General features: G+C 51.6%; 1 protein-coding gene across 11 annotated transcripts in view; it reads left to right on the forward strand.

The window, feature by feature from the left end:
• ADCYAP1R1 (ADCYAP receptor type I) overlaps nt 1-23,503 on the forward strand; it is a 52,049-nt gene that overhangs the window by 14,975 nt on the left and 13,571 nt on the right. For 9 of the 11 annotated variants that reach the window (XM_039862664.1, XM_039862668.1, XM_039862666.1 and 6 more), the window contains exons 4-13: nt 6,124-6,231; nt 8,752-8,772; nt 9,805-9,846; nt 12,192-12,301; nt 12,981-13,078; nt 13,505-13,637; nt 14,523-14,676; nt 15,109-15,169; nt 15,756-15,825; nt 19,739-19,830. In XM_039862664.1, the coding sequence (XP_039718598.1) occupies nt 6,124-6,231; nt 8,752-8,772; nt 9,805-9,846; nt 12,192-12,301; nt 12,981-13,078; nt 13,505-13,637; nt 14,523-14,676; nt 15,109-15,169; nt 15,756-15,825; nt 19,739-19,830 (889 nt within the window). The remainder of the gene's footprint in view (nt 1-6,123; nt 6,232-8,751; nt 8,773-9,804; nt 9,847-12,191; nt 12,302-12,980; nt 13,079-13,504; nt 13,638-14,522; nt 14,677-15,108; nt 15,170-15,755; nt 15,826-19,738; nt 19,831-23,503) is intronic. The other 2 variants (XM_039862667.1, XM_039862672.1) reach the window with 1 other exon arrangement.

A 23,503-nucleotide genomic window follows, 5' to 3' on the forward strand; every position in this document is an offset into this window, starting at 1 on the left:
CCTCCTCTTTGCAGGGCTGCAGGCTTCCGTCAGCCTGGAGGCCTTCCCTGCATTTAAGCAGGGCTGGTCGGGTGTGGTTCTCTTTGGGGTTCCCCCAGACTCTGGAGAAGATGGGAGAGGGAGGCCTGCAGTGGCCTTGGCGGGAGCAGGAGGAAGCAGGCTTGACCCAGCCTCTGGGGCCTGTCCAGGGTGTACAGTGCCTCGTCCAGCCCCACCCACTCCAAAACCGAAGAGGCCCGGAAGAGGGGAGGCTCTCCACGGCTGGGCTCCACTCCGCATCCTTAGAGCAAGATCGGCTTCCGGTCTGTGCCTCCTAGCTGCTCCGAGACTGAAGCAGCACCCAGCGTGGGGAAGGGGTGGGGTGTGCAGGCACCCTCACCCTCGCTCTGTGGCACTCCTCCTCACCTCTGACCTGAGCCTGCATCGATCGGACCCTCCCAGAAGGTCCGATTAACACAGACTCCTGGGCCCAGCCCCCGAGTTTCTGACTCTCTGGGTCTGGATGGGCCCTGGGCTTCTGCGTTTCTGGCAAGTTCCCAGTGGCGTGTGTACCTGGTCTGGGGTCCGCACTGGAGGACCACTGACCTCCGAGGGGAGGGCTGCCTCTGTAGCCACCCCCCGCCCCCCAGCACATCGACCTCGCAGATCTGCTCATTTCACAGATCAGAAACATTAGCTGTAAAGTGAATTTCAGTAGATCGAACCATTTTTTACCCTTGACTTGTATACTAAAATGAGGGGCCCGTTCTGACAACACCCAAGCATCCTTGCACGGCTTCTCAAAGGGAAGCTATGCCTTTGTCTGAGTACCTGTAGTGTCCCTGGTCTCACGGATTTTGAACACTGTGTGGAACTGGACAAAATCATCTCCATGACAACCTGAGATTAGGTCCCTATTTTGTTCCAGTCGAGGCTAATGGCTCTTTCCTTCTCCCTCCTGTCCAGCCTGCCCGGTGGTCCTTGTCCCTCCTGTTGTTGCCAGGTGCTGCCTGTCCTTGGCTGTCTTAGTGGGAGCAGCCTCGGAGAGTGGGCACAGCATTCTCTTCCCCAAACAGGAACCCCCCGATGCCTGAACTCCTGTGACCATGTTCCACAGAGGCTTTCAGTGGGACAGGCTGAGCCAGGGGGCACAGGACTTAGCGTAAATTGGGGTAGACCATGAGAGATGAATAGGGAAGCTTTGGAGATGTCCAAGCAGAGAGTTCTCCCAGACATTTCCGACCTCCTCTGCAGGGGGAGGAAGCGGAGGGGAACTTTTCCAGCCTCTCAACAGTGTCTGATGCACTTGACCGTCTGCCCTTTGAACCATGTGTTCCTGGCGGCTGAGTCACTGACCTTTCCCGGGCTTCCTTGCGTTTCTGGCCACCCCTCCTCGGTCTTCTCTGCCAGCTCCTCTTCTGATGTTGATATTTCTTCTTCTGTTGGGGCCAGGCCCCCTTCTCTTCTCTTCTCTTCTTAAATCTATGCTTTTTGACTAGACATAGCATCCAAGTCCATGGCCCTACGTGGCATCCCTGTGCTGGCCGCTGCCCATTCTCTTTGCCCAGCTCTGACTTCTCCTCTGGACTCCGGAATTCCCCCTAACTGCGTGTTTGAAATCTAGCTCCACTTGGCTCTTTGCACCATCTCAAGCTAAATATATCCCAGACTAAACTCTTGAGTTCCAGCTTGCCTAATTCCCCCCACCGTTTGCTCCTTAACTCATCTCAGTCCTCCTCACCGTGGTGAACGGCTCCTCCACCCAGACACTCAGGCCAGAAACCCAGGTGCCATCCTTGGTACCACTCCCCGCTTCACGGCATTAGTCAGGTAGCCTAGACTGTGCTGCAGTAACAAATAAGCCTTCACGTCTCAGAGACTTAGCACGGTACCATTTAACGTTCGCACATGTCTCAGGCCAGTGTGGTCAGCAGAGATGGAAGGTGGAGCCTGACCCTACATGGCCACTCAGAGATCCAGGTCCCTTTCATCTGTGCCACCCTCAACATGTGGCCTCTGAGCATGCCGCAGAGAGGAGAGAGAGAGAGGAAGGGCGTGGAGGCTTCTGGGAATGTCTTTGAGACCAGTTCGTTCATCATTTCCACCCACTGAGCGTTGGTGAGAACCCAGCAAGAGGGAGAAGCACTGCCACACTCACCGGCCATGTCCAGCCAGTCTGTCCCCAAGCCTCGTCAGTCCTTCCTCTGGACTCCCCTACACAGAACTCCTTTGCATCTTGACTGCCGCGTCTCCACGTGGAGTCTGCCGTCCTTCCCAGACCACGGCCATAGCCTGACAAACACATCCAGACGTTTGCTTTCCTGCTCCTGAAATGTCACCTTCCCACATTGCTGAACCCGATCATGTGACTGCAAGATAATATTGCTACCAAACACGCCCGTGTCCTAATCCCCCAAACCTGTGAATGTGCTCCCTTAAAGGCAAAAGGGACTTGGCAGGTGGAATTAAAGGCTTTAAGATGGAGAGAGTATCCTAGATTTTTCAGGTATATACAGAATAGTCACGAGGGTCCTTATAAGTGAAAGAAGGAGGCAGGAGGGTCAGGGAAGGGGAAAAACTTGAGGATGCCAGGCTACTGGCTTTGAAGATGGAGAAAGGGGACGCAAGGCAAGGAATGTGTCTGGCCTCTTGAATCTGGAAAAGAAAAGAAACGGTTTCTTCCCTGGAGTTTCCAGAAGAAACGCGGCCCTGCAGATACCTTGATTTTAGCCCAGCGAGACCCATTTCAGACTTCTGACCTCCAGAACGGTAAGATAAGAGGTTGCGCCATTAAGTTTGCTTTGTTACAGCAGCAGCAGGAAAGCAACACACTGTCCAAGGGCTTCTCCTAGCACTGAGCAAAAAATCCGAAATCTTTCGCTCGGCTGCCAGACTGTAAGCTCTGTGCAAGCAGAGAGCGATGCTGTTTTTTATTCACTCTTGTATTGCTCTGCAGCGTCTGACTCATAATAGGCTCTTAATATTTCTTGAATAAATGAGTGAATAAAGGGAAGGGGGAGGGGAAAGTAAGAATAAAAAAAAGGGTAAAAGGAAGAGGAGGAGGAGAAAAAAAAAGGCATCTTGAAATCTTCCAGGCGCAACAAAACTAAGCTGTGTTGGGACTGGAGTCTAGAACAGATGAGGATGGGGAAGCTGAACATGTTCTGTGGGCGCGGAAGGAGGGTGGGTTGCTGTCTTTAGTGAGAAAAACCCGAGGATCCCTCAGGAGCCCAAATCCTGTTCTTAACTCCCTGGAAAGGGTCCCTGGGAAGACATAGCTGGTCCCCGAGACCAGCACAGGCTCCACTAAGACAGGGAGAGGAGATAGAGCCTGCATCTCTTTCCGTCTGGGTCAAGCCGGGAAGCAATAACGGCGAAGGAAATATGAATGGAGCACCCCAGGAAGGTCTGAGGAGGCCGCCTGAGTCCCCTGTGACGCCAGTGATGCAGGCTAGAGGACTGAGAGCTCCTGACGGGGTCGGGAACATTGTACCCCGAAGGAAAACTGGTTCTCTGCTCATATTTCTGACATCAGATGTGTGGGCTTTCCACACCAAGCAATTCTCCGATTTTCCGCAGACACCAACTGGATGTCCCTACAAATTAATTCACTTCTGACACAAACTATCTGGAGTTAGCACAGAACCCACAGGTTAAGGGTTCTGTCCCTTAAAACTGCCCCTTCCCAAGTTCAGACGCCAACTGCAAGTTGTGGGTCCACAGATTACCCCCGCGTCTGTCTGACGTGGCTACAGATTGGGGGTTCCCATGACCGCCTCTGGTTCAGTAATTTGCTCTAGGGGCTCACAGAACACAAGGAAAAATACACAGGGAAATACACTTCACTGTTTACTGTAAAGAGAGTTATAAATAATATGAATGACCAGCCAGGTGAGGATATTCACGGGGTGAGGCCTGGGACGGTCTCACATGCGAGAGCTTCTGCCTCTGTGGAGTTGGGGTGCATCACCTCCCGGCACGTGGATGTGTTCCACCAGCCCAGAAGCTTCTGAACCCCACATTTAGGGTTTTCATAGGGGATCCATGATGTAGACATGATTGATTAAGTCATTGGCCATCGGTGATTAACTCGATTTCTAGCCTCTCTCCTCTCCCTGGAGGTTAAGAGATGGGACTGTAAATTCCACCCCTCGAATCACATGGTTGGTTCCTCTGGGGACCCACTCCCATCCTCGAAAAGTCACTTGATTAGCCTAGGTGAGGTGTGGCTGAAAGGGGCTTATGCATGGCCACAGATGCCCCTCTCAGCCCATCGCTCAGGAAATGCCAGCAGTTTGAGAATCTCTGCGTCAGGAACCCAGGACGTAATTCCCATCCCATCCCACTGTCGCAGTGATAGAAACTCAGACGCAGAGATCGGGTCCTGGAGTTACGGGTTCTGGTCTGGGGAGGGGACCTAGGCTGGGAATCTCGGGAGGCACCAGGAGGGCTTTGAGAATGTGGCAGCACACTGGGTGGGGTGGTGGGCACCTTGGGAGATGTTTGTCCTGGCAGTCGGCCAGCGGAGGCAGCCGCAGCTTCCCTGGCCATCCTCTGGGCGGCCGTGGGTCCTGAGTGCATCCGTTTCTGTTTTGGACTCTGGTCACTCAGAGTTGGGAGCACCCTCAGGGACACTCAGCCCTCGGTGTGCACACAGGGAAACTGAGTCAGGGAGGAGGGTGTAGAGACTTGCCAGAGCAGACACATCTCAAGTCTTGCGGTTGCCATGCATGGCTGAAGGGACATCCGGGCCCTTCCCTCCCTCTGCCCGAAACACAAACTTCTCACGTGTGTTTTCTGCACCACTGTGTCGCTGGGCCTGGCCTGGCGGGCCCTGGCACATGCTGGGGGCTCCGAAGATACTTGTGAGGAGAATGAATCCCCGCCCTGCCCCACGCCTCTGACCTCCCACCCAGGAGCCCCTTCCCCGTCCCCTGGTGCCACCCCACCCTTGGCCCTCGTGACCGCTCACCTCCACCTAAAGAGCCCTGGGACCTCAGGAACATCAGCTGGCAGTGGCAGCTGGCCGTGCCAGAGCCTGACGTTCCATGTTAAGGGAATGTCTGTTAACTGGGCTCCCGGGACGGGGGCCAGACACAGCCAGGATCCACGGCCGCTCCACGGTCGGCACAGGCCCTGGCAGCCAGCCAGAGGCATGCGGCTGGGGCCCTTTCAAGGACGTGATGTCATAGGCAGCCATGTGCCAGCTGGAGTCCTGCTGTCGCGGTGAGACCTGGGACACGCTCCCCCTGTGTGGCCGCAGCATCTTCGCCGTCTTGGTTTGCTTTGCTCAGAGATTCCTGCGGCCTTTTGGGCTCCCAGACTCGGTCGTTTCGGGAGCAGAATGTCGTAGGCCACTGTGACTGGGTGTGACTTCCATAATAGCCAGGTCTGAATTCTGAGAGTCAGATCACTTCTGGTCCAAACAGGACCCGACCGTCAGTCATGGACCCAGCAGAGAGGCCGTGAGCTCACAAGGCCTGCCCCCGGCCCGTTCCCTGCCCAGCGCCTGCTCAGGCTTCCCCTGACCTGGCCGCGAGCCCTCCGCTGGCCTTTCTTCTCACCTTTTGGGGCTCTGGTTCCTCTCCCTGCCCAGGCCTCTCTCGGGGGAATGATTTCCGGGAACACCTAACCGAAATTACGAAACTATTGATAATAACAGTAGGGAGCGGGCACCGAGCGAGCCCCGTGCTCTTCTGAGAGCTTGACGCATGTGAGCTCATTAACCCTCACCACAGCCCCGTGCAGTGGGACGCTGCTGGTCACCTGCTGGCTGTCCCTTATGTGGCAGAGTAGCCCTCTCCACAGCCGGTGTTTATAGACTCCTCAGCAGGATGCGGACCCTTCTAGAAACTGCTCTGCTGTTGGACCCGCCACCCTCTCTGCCTTTGCCTGTCTGTCATGATCACATCGCTGCATGTTCTTCCTCTGTCTGCCCCGTAAGTAGGGGGTCCTTAGGGCTTCCTCATCTATGTTCTTCTCTCTTTGTGTCCGTTTCCTGGTGAACTCCCATCCCATTGCCTCCCCCGCACCCACAGTGCCGGAGTGAAAAGCAAAGACTGGGCCAGAGGGACCATGTTGAGGCATTGAGGTGATGAGCCCACTGAGAGGTGTTCACTGCTCACCGTGCTCTCTCTCGCACAGGCTGCCCCGGGATGTGGGACAACATCACGTGCTGGAAGCCCGCCCACGTGGGCGAGATGGTCCTGGTCAGCTGCCCCGAACTCTTCCAGATCCTCAATCCAGACCAAGGTGAGTTTCCCCCCAGGGCCTGTGCAGGCCACACTCAATGCAGCCCCAGCCTTTCCTGGGACAAGTACCAAGGACACAGGGTGCCCTGTAGGCAGATAGTCCCTGCTCCAGAGCTCAAGAGCTGGAGGGGCATGAAACCACTGAGCTCATGCACACAGGGATATGGAGCTTGCCCTCAGACATGGCTCCCAGGTCCACGTGGAGATACGTCATCGTGGGTGAGACAGGGCTGGGCTCTCAGACGTGGCCTCGATCACTTACCCAGCTGGGGACCTGGAGCAAGGCATTCGCCCCTCTGTCCCCTGTTCCCTAGTCTGTCAAATGGGAACGTGGCGTGGTGGCTGGAGAACTGAGAGATGCACGTGGGCATCGTTCAGCGCAGAGCTGGGCGCGTGTTAAAGTCCAGCAGTAACTGTTAGCTGATGTTGTTATCATTGTCACTCCTATAGAGATGCCCAGGGGTGCAGAGAGACACACAGGCATGGACGCACAAGGAGTCACCCTCAGGCAGCTGGACACAAGACGCTGGTTCACGTCCACACTCGCACACCTGCTTAGTTCGGTATAGGCGCAGGGCCCCAGAGGCTCACAGTGCATCAGTGCACACTGTGTGCCTGGAGCAAAGCGTGTTCTTGGTCCTCGCTGCCCTCAGGGAGGGCTCAGGAGAGGAGTTGCTGGGGGTCCTGCCCCCCCGGCGGCTTCTGGACTGCCAGTGAGAGGACAGTGGACACACAGGAGCAGTGTGACTTACAGATGCCGGATTGGGTGGCCGGCGTGTGAAGGGAGGCTAAGCGGGTACAGTTGTGCAGAGCTCAGCGTGGGCGTGTCTGTGCTTGGTGTGCATGGTGGGGGAGGAGCTACTGAAGTGCCGTGGAGGTGTCGAGGGGCCCCGGACCGATGTGGGAGTCCTTGGGGTGGGCAGTGGCTGAGCTTTGTGGCTCAGGACATAGGGATATGGGGCAGGGGAGAGGGCAGTGCTCTGCCCACGGACACTAGGCCTTGATGACCACATCTCTATGGGAAGGAGTCTGAGACTGCATCTCTCCCTTGGGTGTGACTCTGGTGGGCTCTCCAGGGCTCTTCCCGCCTTCAGCTGAGGCCTCGTGATGCCCAAAGAAGGCTGGTGTCTGACCACATCACACCGACCCAGGGAAGAGCCTAGAACCAGACCCCGACTCTCCACCCCAGCCCTATGGGTGTTAAGGGAAGCAGTTCAGCAAGCTGAGGGTGCCGAGTCGGAGCTGGGCGGGGAGAGATGGCAGGTCTGGGCTCCAGCCAGGTGGCTTACTGGGAACCACCCACTGGCCCTGGGTTGGGGCCTTGGTTTGAGGAGGGGTCTGAGTCACATGTGTGGCCATGCCCAGGTGCCTTGCAACCTAGGCCTCAGCTTCCTCCTTCACCTGCCTAAGGCTTCGGCCAGGGTCCTTCTAGTAGAGAGTGTCCAAGCTTCACTCCACTCTGAAGTCCTGCTTGCCGCGCCCCTGTCCTGTCTGTGAGAGATAGAGGCAAATTCTTTTTCACACCAGTGACAGCAGTGACAGTGTGTTGGGGTGCCAAGCTCCTGCCATGGGCTCCCAGTTCCAAGACCGGGGAAGGCAGGCTTTAGCTACAATGCAGTGGACTCACCTCCCTGCACTTCCCCTCATCGGGACAGCTAGGGGACTGGATGCGACCACTTCCTGTCCTGAACAGGACAGGAAGTGAATTTCGAAAGAGGAGACGTACGAGGGAAGTGCTAACGGGGACGAGGTACAGTGAGTGGGGGCGCGGTGACTAACTTGATTGGGAGGAATGACTTAGGGATTGGGCTGAATCGCAGGACGTGGCAGCCCTGCGATTCAGCCCAATCCCTAACTCATTTCTATAGAAACCGAGTTAGTCACCACCTCCATTCAGGTGCTCCTTTTATTCATTGTTTATTTAAAGTTTATTCAAAATCTACTTTGGGTCAGGTACCCTGGTAAGACTGCTTCTTTTCAACAATAAAAAAGAAAAGGCAAAATGAATCCGCAGTAAAATGAGATTTTCTTGGGGTAAACTTCCCTTCAGACTCTACCCTTCCCTCCGGCAATTGCACAGTGAATGTGTTATTTAGCCCTGTTTCTTAATGGTTCGTTAAGGTGGGACTTTTTAGCATCTCTATTCACAAAGATGGATTCCTGAGACTTAGAAAGTTGAGAATGGCGTTGCTCGTTGCCCCTCTTGGTTCCCAGGGCTGGATCTGGCGTCCACTACTGCAGTAGTTGCTACTCTGCAGGTTATGGAGCTGCCCTGTTCTCTCTCCTCCGAAATCCCATACTCATTTCTCTTTTACTGTGTCCCGTTCTGGAGGAGAGATAGAAGTCTCCGGTGTCTGGCCGGTCCCCAGCTCGTAGGTAGTCCTTATTGGCTCTGGGCCCCCAGCAGAGCCTCTGCAGAGTTTGGGCGTTGGAGAGGGGTCAGTAATCGGGAGGGCCCAGTGAGAGCAGACCCCACTTCAGCCTCCTTCTCACTAATGTGCTCTCTCTTTCTCGGTTTCAGCCTGGGAGACAGAAACCAATGGTAAGAGGAACCCTGGAGAGGACAGACTGCCTATCGTTTGTCCATCTGTCTGTCCAGCAGGAGCCCAGCTCTGACTGCTGGGACTGGGTGGGGTGGAGTGAGAGGCTCATCAGGGTCCAGGTTCTTCCCTCCTTCCCCCTCGGCCATCCTAGAGGGATCCAGGAAGATGGAAGACACAGCTCTTGGCCTCAGGATGCCCATGGGCTTATATGGGAAGATGAGACTAACACGTGGAGGGGTTAGAGAAGAAGCCCCCACATGCATACGTGGGCCTGAATGTGCGTGTGTGCGTGTGCGTGTGTGTGTGTGTGTGAGTGAGCCCAGACACAGACACAGATGTCCCCAAGTGGCCTCTGAGTTGGAATGTACGGCAAGCAGGAGAACAAAAGAGACCTAGTGATGTAACATGCAGGCAGAATCACGTAAAGGCCAAGGAAGGCTTCCTGGAGGAGGCAGCATGCCAGCTGGAGCTTGGAAACAGGATTTGGAGAAGTAGAGAGGAAATGGGGGTTCATTGCTCGTAGGAGAGTTGGCATGGGCGGAGGTGGGAATAGTGAGTCAAGAGGGAAAGAGAGAAATGTCTGAGGATGACGTCTTTGGAATTTCTGGGACCCCTTTGAGGAGAGCGGCCGGGGGGCTGAGGTGGGGGGGTGAGCACCTGTGCCCAGGGCTCGCGTTGCTCTTCCTTGCCCTTTACCTGCAAAGGCCCAGTCGTCCTTTTTCATTCCTCTCCCACTCCAGAGGCCCTCCCGTCACCCTGACAATGCCCCATTTCCACTTCCTGTGGGCCGGGGGGAGAACTGAGTCATCAGCCATCACGAGTATCTCAGAAATAACAAAGCAAATGAGATTGACATTAGAATGTGCAGTGTGTCAGAAAGGTATGCGAGACTGCCTCTTGGCCGAGATCCCACCCCTGGTCCCCCAGATCAGGGGCAGCCCGGGCTTTCCATCATGGACAGTCAGCAGTGGACAACCCTGGCAAGCTGATGGCTGGGCTTTCTGACTCCTGCGCATGTCTGTGTTTTGCAGGGGAGCCTGGTTTCGTGGACAGTAACTCCTTAGACCTCTCAGGTAAGGAGATAAGCCGGGGTCAACTGTGGGCTGGCTGGAGGGAGGGCATCTGCTGACATGTGAGCGTGGGGACCCTTCTTCCAGGCCTCTCTGTGGCTGTGCAACCTTTGGTCAGTCGCTTTCCTCCTCTGATAAAGCTGCTATTTTCTCCATGGGAACTTGCACTCAAGTTCTCAGACAGAACACTGTGCGTACAGTTTCAGGGGAGCAGAGATCTCGCGAAATCCCGTCGTGAACTCCAAATACATCGTGGACTTCAAATATTAGGTTGCCCCTGGTCGTTTTGGACTCCCACATACGGAATGGTGGTTCTCACACGATCAGCATATGGGCTTGCTAAAACTCAGACTCCTGGGCCCCGCGCTCAGGACCTCCAATTGAATAGGCCTGGTGGGGTCTGAGGATGCACATTAGTAGCCAGTGTCCCAGGTGACCCCGACGGGCTGGTCTGGAGCGGGTGCCTACTTTGAGAACCGCTCTCCCGAGATCCTTGCTCCCACGGAGTTGCTGGGGCGAAGAAGCCCAGCGAAGTAGATGCACTCGCTGGCGGGTGACAGTCTGCAGAGCTGTCCCTCTTCCTCTCTGAGCACTGGAGTGGCAAATGTATAGACAAGTACTGAACAAAAAGGCGTACACTTTTCAGGGCCCACACTGCGTCATAATCAGAAAAGGAGAAAGAAGCAGAATGAGAGAAAGGAAGCGGCTCCTACCTCCAGGACATTTTTCCAAAAATTGGTTTTCAAAGCCATGTGCCTTTCTTCTCCTGGCACCCTGAGGTGGGCAAAGCGGAGAGGGGAGGAGGCTCAGGAAGGGAAGGGAGGGGACAAAGGCCATGGTCCCTTAGGATGTGAGGACTCTAAAAGAAGTGTTCACGGGGGCTCGGAAGAAGGTTGCCTTGGGGGCCTGGGACGAATTTGCTGGAAGAAAGAACAGTTTGGCATCAGACTGTGAGGCGGAAGTGACTGCTTCTCTGCCTGGGGCTGCCAGGCTTCCTTCTTGTCCTGCGTCATAGGACTCAGAATCCCAGGAGCTTTGGAGATCAGTCTCCCTACTCTGGGCAGAGCTGGCCTTAGATCTTCCGACTCAACCGGCAAGGGCATGAGTTTGGAAAAGTGGAGGTGGGGGTTGGGGAGCATTGCATGTCTTGGCCTCTGCTCTGCCCTCGCCTCCTTCCCAAGCTCTCCAGAGGTGGCCTTGGCCACGCAGGGGTGATTCTTGCAGCAGCATGAGTGCCAGAGCCCCTTTACTGTTAATGTCTCTTCTTGTACACAATTTCCTGGTCCCTGAATCCTGTGAAAGGAAGAACCATCCCTTGTGTTCTGACATACCAGGTGAACTCCCAGGAGGCCAGTCTGGGAATAGTGGTCAGTCTGGGGCCACTCTAGGGACTAGGCTGGAGGCAGAGGGGGCTGCTCGCCTTCTCCCTGCCCTGGACATTGTGGGTCACCCTTACAGATGATTAGGAGAGGGGAAGATGAAATGAACAATCATCCAAGGCTGAAACAGCCCCGGGATGGGTGAAAGCCACCAGTAAATGACTCCTGCCACATCCAGTGTCCCACAAAATAGTCTTTAAAGTCAATCAAAAGAAAAAAATACATTAGTGACAGGAAACAGACCTCTAGATCTGGAAAGGCAGAAGTTCTTTTTTTAAAACACATAAATATATGTCTTAATAAGATCTGGTCCTGGGTTAATGGAGGTCTGGTTCTTGTTAATGAAGCCACGTGTCTCCTTGGTGCGAGATGTGGCAGCTGCTAGAGGACCCAGAGCTCCCAGGGGAAGTGTCACCTGGGTTGAGTTTCTCAGGATGCGACAGAAACTCCTGCCCCACAGTCACCTGAATCGATCCCTAGACCACAGTCCCTGGGTCGGGGGTGCTGGGGTGGTGAGGAGGTTGGGCCTGAAATCTGCATTTTTGATCCCAGATCGTTCTTCCTGCTCATTGACATTTGATAAATGCTGACCCAGGGCCTGGGGGAGGGGCTCCGGCCTTTTGCTGGCTGGGGAGCATTTGCCAGTTCCAGAAATGGGAAGGGGAGGGGACAGGGGCTGGATTCAGGCTGGCTCAGACCCCTCACCCCTTCTTCAAAGATAAGCTTGGGCCTCGTACCCACCCCACCCCTAGGTCCTTCGTAGAACTTGAGCTTGAGGTCATCAGCAATCACTGTTTTCCCTCAGACAGAGGAGGAAGGATTTCATAAGCCTCGTGTCACCAAGTTTCCCGGATGGGCGTATGGGTTTCCAGGAAGTTATTGCTTCCACTTAAGAAATAACTTTTGAATAAGATTCTCAGGGCCCTCTGAGATGAGTCTCGTGCCTCACCGAGGTGTCCTTCTCTGCAGACATGAGGGTGGTGAGCCGGAACTGCACGGAGGACGGCTGGTCCGAGCCATTCCCTCATTATTTCGATGCTTGTGGGTTTGATGACTATGAATCTGAGACCGGGGACCAGGTGAGAGTCTACCTCCCACCGGGAGGCGGTGGAGGTGGGGCCGAGGAGGTGCATGCAAGGGTATTCCCACCAGGGGCCTTGACTGCCCATGGGACTGCAGGAAGCTCAGGTCCTTAGGCAGCATTCGTAGGCATTCGCTGTGTCCCCAAGCCAGATGCTGGGAGGGGAAGACTTATTCATTCATTCTGGGCTGAGAAGTAGCTGGTTTGCTGCCTGAGCTCCTCCAGCCCCCACCACGTGTCCTCCACCTCCCTGGTTACTCCCTGGCTACCCAGGACACCCAGCCTTTCTGTGGCCCAGTGACTGGAGGGTTGATGCTGGGCCCAGCAGGGCTCCTCCTGGACCCTTCCCCAGGCTGAGGCTGGTGCCTATTAGGATTGGTCAGTGCCTCTGCATTCAGCAAGCCTTTGTTGAGCATCTGCAGAGTGGGGACACCTGTGCAGAGAGGAGGAAGCAGCTCAGCAGGGGATAAGGCATTGGGGAGGCCTCATGGTGGAGGCACTGAGGAAGGGAGTGGCGGAAGTGAGGTCAGCCAGAGGGGAGGAAAGGCGGGAGGAGCTGGGCAGAGGGCCCAGGGGCGGGCAGGCCCTGGCCTGGGAGACTGGGTGCAGTTCCGCGGGGGGCCAGAGGCTGGGGTCGGGCCCACGTGGAGCCCTGCACGTCCCTTGTCCTGCTCCAGGATTATTACTACCTGTCGGTGAAGTCCCTGTACACAGTTGGCTACAGCACGTCCCTCGTCACCCTCACCACGGCCATGGTCATCTTGTGTCGCTTCCGGTGAGCTCCCCAGCAGTGCTCCAGTGGGCGCAGCCACCCCAGCTCAGACCCTTTGCTCCGTCCCCTGGGTGTCGGTCCTGGAGCTTCCTGGAGGCATTTTCCCTACCCCTAGGATAACAGTTGGGAAACTTGACCGCAGAGAGGGCAACTGCCTTGTCCAGGGCCACCCAGCAGGAGGCCTACGTGCCTCCCTTGTATTTTCCTGGTCTAGGTAGAGAGGTCACAGGAGGGAGAAGTCTGGTCTGGAGGCGTAATGGGGCAAGGCGACAAGGGCTTGAAACAGAGGCGGGAGGAAGGGGGTGATCTGTGTGGGAGACCCCACTGAGACAGAGCCCTGCCGCTGGCCCAGAGCACATCCAAATGGGGGTTAGAATGCGATGGGTTCACTGTTTCAAAGCCTTTTCCTCCGCCGGCCCGCTGGCGTAGGAAGCTGCATTGCACCCGAAACTTCATCCACATGAACCTGTTTGCGTCGTTCATGCTGAGAGCCATCGCCGTCTTCATCAAAGACTGGATCCTCTACGCGGAGCAGAGCAGCAACCACTGCTTCATCTCCACCGTGAGGGAGCTGAGCCCCACGTGGAAGGGCCCCTGCCCTGCCAGGACTTACCCCCCAGCCCAGGACACCCCGCCATCTGGGTGTTTCCCTGCAGGTTAAGGCATTGTCCCCAGTGAACACGGAAATCTAGGAGTGACCATGAGATTATCAGGAGCCAGTGATTTCCCTGTATGGCATCACTTCCTGTCCCTTGGCATGTGCGTGCCCTTGGCAGAGCAGTCAAAGAAGGTCAGGTGGAAAGGCCAAGTCCTACTTGGCTGAGGAGGAACGTAGGCTCAGAAAGAGGGCTTGCCTGGCCCCTGGTCACCCGACCCACCCACGATAGGGCTGAGGGGCCGATTGGCTGGCATTACTTCCCGACCACCTCCCCCGTTCTCAGACCTGTGGAGGTAAGCAGAGGAGGGAGGCCACGATGGCGCCGGATGGAGAGAACAATGCAGAGCACCCGGGAGGGCACAGTTAGAAGGGGTCTCTTGAGATTTTTGGGGACCAGGACTATCTCTTCACCGATGTGGTGTCCAAAACCCTTATTTTCCTAAGGGGCCTCCCTAGTCACCTCGCCTGTGGGGGCCAGGGGAAGGGCAAGACGATGAGGGAGCATGAGCTTAGGGAGGAGAGGGGGCTCTGTGCTCAGCCCCCAACCCCGTCCTTCTCTGATGTGGGCATTGTGGCCTTCGTGGGCAGCCTGGGCTCAGAATCTTAGGCTGCTACAATGTTAAACTCTCAGAATCCAGGAAGGTCATGCAATTCAGACCCATAGGGCATATGAGCCCGAGCATGCCGTGCCGAAGGGCTCCCCTGGTCCTGCGGGGCTGGATTTGCAGGGTTCAGTGGGGCGGGGCGTGGGGGCTCACGTCTCCCTCACCCTCCGGGCTCTGTCCGCAGGTGGAATGCAAGGCCACAATGGTTTTCTTCCACTACTGCGTCGTGTCCAACTACTTCTGGCTGTTCATCGAGGGCCTGTACCTCTTCACCCTGCTGGTGGAGACCTTCTTCCCTGAGAGGAGATACTTCTACTGGTACATCATTATTGGCTGGGGTAGGTCACTGGCTGCAGCCTGGACAGGCTCAGGCCTCATGGCCAGGTATATCCTTGGTGCTGCTGTCAAGGAGTGTCAAGTCAGAGGACAGAGGTACTTTCCTGCCCCTGCTGATGGCACGCTCCTGGTTTTTGGGCTCTTTCTCGCTCTTCTTGCCCATGGGAAGCCCACTGTCTGAGAGAGTATATGCTTAGGGGTCTTTCTGAGAGCTGAGATAGCCCACAATGAAGGGGAGACATGGACCCCTAGGAAGCCTGGGTGTGAGGGACAGTTAGGATCCTCAGAACTCTAGGTCTGAGAGGGAGATATGCCTCATGGGCGAGAGCCCCAGGTCTGAGGGGGTGATGGCCGCTGGGAGCCCCACGTCTGAGGGGGACATTGGACCTGCTGGTTTTCCTATTATCATGGAGCTCCTTTTCCTGCTCTTCCAGGGACCCCAACAGTGTGTGTGTTTGTGTGGGCCATGCTGAGGCTCTACTTCGATAACACAGGGTGAGTACATGCCTACGAGTCAGGAGGGCCAGAGCCCAGAGGAGCTCCCTACAGACAGGTTCTCGGTGGCTCCACGTTAACTGCCCCCGACAAACCATCCAGTGCAGGGCTCAGACTGCACTCCCAGCCCTGGGCACTGACTGACCCTGACTCCACCGTAGGTGGACCCACCAGCCACATCTTAGCTGAAGGCAGTGAGAGAACACATGATTTTAGAGCCCACTCTGCTCTTGGGCCCAACTCTGAGTGTCTGTTTTCCTTTTAGGGAGGGAGGAAGAAGGTCCATGGGGGAGATTGCACCCCCAAGAGCCCTAGATCTAAGGGGGGAATGTAGCCCTTGCCCAGAAGCCCCTTGGTGACCCTAACTCTTGGGTACCAATCCTGCCTGGACAGGGAAGCAGAAGGAAGGACCATAGCACTCGAAGAAGCAGGGCCCTGTCTGCAGCCCCTCAGAGCTCTCTTTCCAGCTGTCCCTCCTCATGGAGCTGCAGGAAAAGAAGCAGCGCCCAGGGGCCAGGGACATCGTCCCACAGGCATCCCAGCCCCTGAGCATAATCTCTGTTCCTCCTCTCTGTCTGTTTTTCAGCTGTTGGGATATGAATGACAACACAGCTCTGTGGTGGGTGATCAAAGGCCCCGTGGTTGGTTCCATAATGGTGAGTGTCCTTGGAGCAGGGAAGAGACAGTGGCCTGGGTAAAAGGCACAACATGAGAGGAAATAAAGAGGTCACCACCCAAACCAACCTCCTTCTTTTTCATGGCTGTATTATATTCTGCAACATGGACGTACACATTGTACAGCTGTTCTGCTGGCGTTGGCCATATATATCATCCCATTTTTCCTTCTCCTGGAATATACTACTAGGAACACTTCTGTGCATAACTTTGAGCATAGTGACTATTTCTTTAGAATAAATCCTTAGGAGTGGGATTGCTGGGTCAAAAAAGGGTACCCTAAATCACTGTCTGCACTGTAATATCAGTCATTTAAATTTTTCCACAGTCCTATGAGGAATAAAGGTTGCTCGTTGTTGTTAATGTACATTTCTCTACATCATTAGTGCTGCAGAACATTTCTTTTTCCCAAACGCCTATTGACAATTGTTTTTATTCTGGTTATTACTAGAATATTGCTAATTTTGCTTATTTTTATAGCCCAGTTGTTATCTTCTTACTGTTTGAAGGATAGTATGCTTCATCTGGTACATCTGTTGTAAGTGTATTTCCAAAGTGGTATAACTCTCATATAGTCAAACCGTCAGGCTTTCTTTTTACAAATTTCAAGCCTTATTTCTTGTTTAAGGAGGCCTCTTCCTACCTAAGATATAAAAATAGGCTTCTCAATTGTTTTGTAACATGTTCATGAATTGGGTTATTACATAATTTAATCCAGCTGAAATTTTATTTCTTTGATCTAAAATGCTTCCTAATTTTTTTTTTTTAAATGGGTATATATTCCACTCTCTCAATATTTTTTAATTGACTAGGTCATCTTTTCTCCATTATGTTGAAATGCTATTGCATCGCAAATACTCAGCATACTCTGTTTGAATTTAGTTCCAGATTTTCTATTCTGTGTTATTAATACCAGCTTTTCCCATGGCCAGTACTCCATGGTGCTAGTTACATGTAGCGTGTTTTGGTATCTGGTATGCTAATTTTCCCTTCTTTATTCTTTTTTCTTCAAAAATTTCTTGCACATTTACTTTTTCAGGCAGATTTTGAAATCCCTTGTTGAGTTACAAAAATAAAGTCTGGTTGGGATTTTTATAGGAATTACATTGAATTTATAAACTAATTTGGAAGATACAATTGTTTGTATCTTCACTCGTATCTACGGTGTTGCTTTCTGAGTATTCAGTTACCGCGCTCAGTCGTGCTCTGAAAATATTAAATGGAGAATTCCAGAAACTCTACGATTCAGAAGTTTTAAATTGCGCACCATTATGAGCAGCGTGATGAAATCTCACCCTGTCCCATCCAGGACATGAACCACCCTTTTGTCCAGCACATCCTCGCTCTGTTGGCTACCCACCTGTTAGTCACTTAGCAGCCATCTTAGTTATCGAGTTGGTTATCATATTGTGAGAGAAAGAGAGACCACATTCACATAGCTTTTATTACGGTATGTTGTTGTAACTGTTACATAGTGTCATTAATCTCTTACTACACCTAACTGATAGATTAAATTTATCATAGGTATGTGTGTATGGGAAAAAACTTAGTATATATAGGGTTTCATACTATTCATGGTTTCAGGCATCCACTGGAGGCCTTGGAAAGTCTCCCTTGTGGATAACGGGATACTGCTGTAATTGCTTTTCTTAAAATATTATGCCTTCCTCGTCAAGAATATGTCATGAGTCCCCATTTCTTCAGTCTTTCTCATAGAGTCATTTTGTATAGTTGCCTTGTTAAATTTGCCTCTAAGGTAAATCCAGCCAGTCTGCTTTTATTGTGTCTAGGAATCACTCTTCCATTATATTATTTTAGGTTACTACTGCAGTGTAAGGAAGCTATTCGTTTTTGTTTCTCTTTTCTCGGCTACCTTTCAAAACTCTCTTATTAGGTCTCACCCCTTTTCATGTTGTTTCTTGTGGATTTTCTCGGTAGAAAATTACACAAACTTTAAGTAAAAATAGTTTTTACTCTTTCTAATGTTTATATCATTTATTCCCTGGTTTTGTTAAGGATGACGTTTGCTATAGTTTTGGGAAGTTACCTTTCGATGAATTAGTCAAGTTTCTATTCATGGCTTGTTCAGTGTGTATTTTTTTTTTTAAATTCAGGAATAGATGTCGAATTTTATCAAATGTGTTTTGGAGACATTTATTGAAGTAATTATTTCTTTAGTGATGGACATTTCTATTATTCCATTGTTTCTTCATTATGAACAATGCCACAATGGATATATTTGGGCATATCTTTGTGACTATGTGAATATGTCTTTAGAACGAATCTCTAGGAGTGGACGTTTTAGGACAAAAGCTGTGTACATTTAACATTTAACATTTTCACTAGCGGCATATAAGAGCGCTCAATTTCTCGTGTCTTTGTTGGTGTTACAATTACTGAACTATATGCATTTTTGGCATAAAACCGTTATGGCCATGATCTGTTTGTTCTTTTAGTACACTGCTAAATTCTATTTGTTCATATTTTTATAGTTTTTGGTTTCAGATGTGTGTGCGTGTGTTTGTGTGTGCGCACGTATGCTTTCTGTCCTTGTCTGGGTTTTGTGGCAGGGTTTTGTTAGCCTCAGGTAATTTGAGAGGTTTTCTTTTTATTTGCTTTCAAACAACGAAGTAGTACATAAATTGCATCTTCCTTAAAAAGATATTCTGAAACTGGTCTGTAAAGTGATCTGGGTCTGGTGCTTTTTTCTGCACACATCTTTGATTACTTTTCAAATTTCTTTTGAGGCCACTGCTGTGAGAAGATTTTCTACACCTTCTCGTTTTGGCTTTGTTAACTTATATTTTCCCATTTCGCTTGATTTTTCTCTTAGGATTTAAAATATTCTGTGCATCTGTTGTTTTACTCTTTTATTTTGTTTAATTGCGTTTTCTCCTTTTGAATGGACTAACACATGCAGTTAGCAGCATTTACCAAGCTAAATTCCAGGGACTGATTAGACACTGGGCAGGTAGTGGAGACCTGACCGAACCCGCTCTCCTGGAGTGTGCTTTATCATTCTAATAGATCTGTGAAAACAACAAATAAACAAAACAAGGCCTGAAAATGAAATTTATTTTGATTGATCAAGTCTACCTTTTCCCCCCTATTTCTTTATAATGATTTTTTATCCTTATTAATTTCTTTGTTATATAAGTTAAATTTGTGGTACCCTTTCCCTAGCTTTTGATTTGCATGCTTCATTATTTTATCTTCAGTATTTATTAGTGTTTAGTGTTCGGCTATCCATTTTTTTCTCCCAAGGCTGCTTCGGCTGCACGGGGAAGGGGCTGCTGTGCAGTCCCCTCGTGGTGCCTCATTTCGATGTATTTGCTTGCCTCTTTCCTCGTTTCTCACCATATGCTCAGCTCCCCATTTTGTTTAGAGAGCGCTTGTCCCTGAACTTTATCTGAAGGTAAATGCTCCTGTTACTCTTCCCAGGCAGTGCTTTAGTTAATCATGTGTATGATTGTCCATTCTGGTTCCCCGTGTTCGACGATTCTGAACTTGGAGGTCCTCCAGCGGGCAGCTCTCCTCTCTGTAATAGCCTCTTCTCTATCTGTCTGGCATTGGAGTTTTTCCATTACCCTGACCCTGTTTGCTCTCTCTCGTCCAGAAATTGCTCACTTTTCTGGCTCGCCCACGATAATCATTCTCGTTTCTCAGTACTTCTATGGAATTGTTTTTCTTCCCTCTCTTCTGTCATTTCAATGACACTGTGGGAGGCTGGGGAGATGAACCCGTGTTCACATCACCATCTTGGATTACGAGTCTAGGCGGGACCTTGATTGGATGGGCGAAGGCTCTGATGGGGGAACAGCAGCCTAAGCAGAGGCAGGGGTGTGGAAAGTCTTTGCCCACAGTCATTGCCATCTGCTTATCTTTGCTCCTCAGGTGAACTTTGGGCTCTTCGTGGGCATTATCATCATCCTCGTGCAGAAACTTCAGTCTCCGGACACAGGAGGCAACGAGTCCAGCGTCTACTTGTAAGTACCATCGTGCGAGTGCCACAGTTGCTCCCGACAGCTGCGTGGGCCCTGCACTCAGGTCACGGGAGCAGAAGGCCTGATTTTGCTGGCAGAGTAATCTAGCAGGGGCTTTGCAAGATTTCCTTCTGATTAAAGTGCCTTCAAAGTATAGCCTCCCACCACCTGTCCTTCAGCCACCCCGGGAGCTCCTGATCCACACAGTGGTTACACAGGAGGGAAAAGAGAGTCATACCAGGGAAATCACGTTGGGAATTGCCAGATTCGCGAGGGGGGTTAGTTAGGGCGTTGGTTGTTGAGAAGTCAGATTTCCTTTGGAGAATACCTGTTCTTTGGGAAGCCACCAGGTACACTGTTGCTCGACAGTCCCCCACTCAGCCCAGTGTGTACGAGTTGCTCCAGCCCCCATCAGCGAGTCAGGTGGACCTTCGCGCTGGCGTGGGTATTGAGAAGGGGGATGCTTTTTCTTCACCTCCCCTGAGGGCAACTCTCCCGAGTCTGGTTCTCCCCCTGCAACTCCCTCCTCCCTGAGCAGAGCAACATCTGATACATTTGGGATGATGAGGTTCGCAGGCAACGTCTTATCGTTGAGTGTAGGGTTTTCTTCACTTCCATAGCCATTTGTTTTGTTTCCTACAAGTTTTTTTTGCGGTCACGTCCCTAACAGCCTGTCCCTGCTTGCTCTGTCCCCTTTCCTAGCCCTCAACTCATTCTGAATCAGACTCAGCACCTTTCATCTCAGCTTTTTGCCTTGTGATCAAAAGCACGACCAGCTAGGTGTGTGGGGTGTGGGGACACTTCCGATGCTGGGGAGGAAGGTCCGTCCGTCCCTGTGCTCGGCTGGAGGGGCCAGATGGGCAAAGACAACTGAGGGCAGTTTTTGGGGTCCATCCACGGGCAAGGTATAATCCATATGTGTTGTGTCCTTGGTTTTTAAGAAGAGAGCAGGTTGAAAGCAGCTGAAGGATTCTCATGGCATCAGTGGGGGGCTTTGTCCTGCCTTCATCAGAGACCCCAACCTGTGGCTCAGAGTTTTAATAGTTGTCCAGTGGACAAGTGGGGCAGCAGAGAGACCCCAGCAGAGGGCTCCCCGCCTCAGCCAGCCATTCTCCTGGAGGGAGGGAGAGGCAGGTATGGCTCAGAGACCCACCCTAGGTCCTTCCCTAAGACTCCTTGGGGCTTCTCTTGGTCTCTCTACTCAGCCTGGGCACCTCCCCTTCTAGAAGCCCTTCTTCTGGGGCTGTGGGATCAGGACAGGGCCTGGCTTGCTCAGCTTTGTTTTCATCTGCATGGAGGACGATTCCATTACATTGGAATTTTTCTGTTATCCATTTACTGATTTTTCAAAAAATTTTAAGTAGTTTTGCAAATTTTTACCAACCCCTGTTTATATATGTATGTGGTCAAAAATTGTTCATCCATGTAAGTCATAAAGCATCTGAGGCACCGCACTGGGGGCCAGCGGGGCCTGCTCTCTGCAGCTAACTGCCTGCCCTGGGGAGGCCACTCCTGCCTTTGTCTCAAGGACCCACACAACGGGGCCCTGTGCTCCCCTCACCTCCCTGTCCAGAGACCATGTCCTTGTGCCTGGACCCACCTTCTCCTGCTCGAGGGTGCATTGGCTCCCACACTAACAGTCACCTCAGATGTCCGAAGCCGCCGTGTAGCTACATCGGCCTCTGTCCTTGGAGCTCTAGCAGCCTTGGCCTCTGCCCCTCCCCTAACCCCTCTGCTTCTTGTTAGGATCTATGTCTTCTTCTGAAGTCCCTGGGGCTCTCCCAGCTTCTTCTCACTCTGCCTGTGCCGGGACACACACAGGAGCTCAGTCGTAGCCTAAATAATGACACTCCGCAGACTCCACTTTATCAGTTCAGACATCCTGTCCCAGGCAGTAAGAACCCCCAAGGTCTGGCCAGGGTTTTGAAGTTATGGCAGACTGGGAGCTGTAGATTCCTACCGGGCCTTCCTGATAGCACCTAATAGCAAAAGTAAGAACCATATGTAGTTAGCACGTGGTTCAGATGAGCATACCTCAGAGATATTACAGGTTTGGTTCCAGATCACTGTGATAGAGTGAATGTCACAATAAAGCGAGTCACACAAAGTTTTTAGTGTCCTCGTGCGTATAAAAGTTATGTTTACACTATATTGTAGTTTATTAAATGTACAATAGCACTATGTCTGAAAAAACAATGTACATACCTTAATTAAAAAATACTCTATTGCTGAAAATTGCTAACCATTATCCGAGCCTGCAGCGAGGAGTAATCATTTTACTGGTGGTGGGTGTTGCCTCAGTGCTGATGGCTGTTGACTGATCAGGGTGGTGGTTGCTGAAGGCTGGGGTGGCTGTGGCAATTTCTTAAAATAAGGCCAACTGTGAAGTTTGCTGCATTGATTGACTCTTCCTTTCAAGAAAGATGTCTCTTTGCCATGTGATTCTGTTTGATAGCATTTTACCCATAGCAGATTTTCTTTCAAAATTGAGGTTAATCCTCTCATACTCTGCTGCTGCTTTACCAACTAAATTTATGTAGTATTCTAAATCCTTTGTTGTCATTTCAAAAGGCTTCACAGCATCTTCACCCGGGGTAGAGTTCATCTTTAGAGACCTTTTTTTTTTTTTTTGCTCGTCCATGAGAAGCAACTCCTCATCCATTAGAGTTTTATCAGGAGATGGCAGCGGTTCAGCCACATCTTCAGGCTCCACTTCTGAGCCTCGTTCTCTTGCTATTTCTACCACATCTGCAGTTACTTCCTTCATTAAGGTCTCGAACCCCTCAAAGTCATCCCTGAGGGTTGGAATCAACTTCTTACAAACTCCTGTTAATGTTGGTATTTTGACCTTTTCTCATGAATCACAGATGTTCTTAATGGCATCTAGAATGGTGACTCTTTTCCAGAAGGTTCTCAATTTATTTTGCCCAGACCCATCAGAGGAATCACTATCCTTGACAGCTATGGCTTTAATAAATGTGTTTCTTAAACAATAAGTTTTGAAAGTTGAAAGTTTTCCTTGATTCATGGGCCGCAGAATGGATGCTGTGCTAGCAGGCATGATAACAACATTAATCTCATGTGCATCTCCGTCAGAGCTCTCGGGTGACAGGTGAATTGTCAATGAGCAGAAATATTTTGAAAGAGATCTTTTTTTCTGAGCAGTGGGCCTCAACGGTGGGTTTAAAAATTCAGTAAACCATGTTGTAAACAGAAGTGCTGTCATCCAGGCTTTGTTGTTCCCTTTATAGAGCATAGACAGAGTAGATTTAATGTAATTCTTACGGGCCCTAGGATTTCCAGAATGGTGAATGAGCATTAGCTTCAACTTAGAGTTATCAGCTGCATTAGCCCCCAATAAGAGAGTTAGCCTGTCCTTTGAAGCTTTGAGGCCAGGCATTGAACTCTCCAGCGATGACAGTCCTAGATGGCATCTTTTTCCAGCAGAAGGCTCTTTTGTCTACACTGAAATCTGTTGTTGAGTGTCGCTCCCTTCACCAATTGTCATATCTAGGTTTTCTGGATAACTCATTGCAGCTTCTCCATCAGCACTTGCTACTTCACCTTGTACTTTTATGTTATGGTTTATTTGCTAAACCTCATGAACCAGCCTCTGCTGGCTTCCAGCTTTTCTTCTGCAACTTCCTCGCCTCTCTCTGCCTTCATGGACTTGAAG

This window comes from Pteropus medius, unplaced genomic scaffold (assembly GCF_902729225.1).
Source record: "Pteropus medius unplaced genomic scaffold, Ma_sr-lr_union100, whole genome shotgun sequence".
Classification (NCBI taxonomy): Eukaryota; Metazoa; Chordata; class Mammalia; order Chiroptera; family Pteropodidae; genus Pteropus; species Pteropus medius.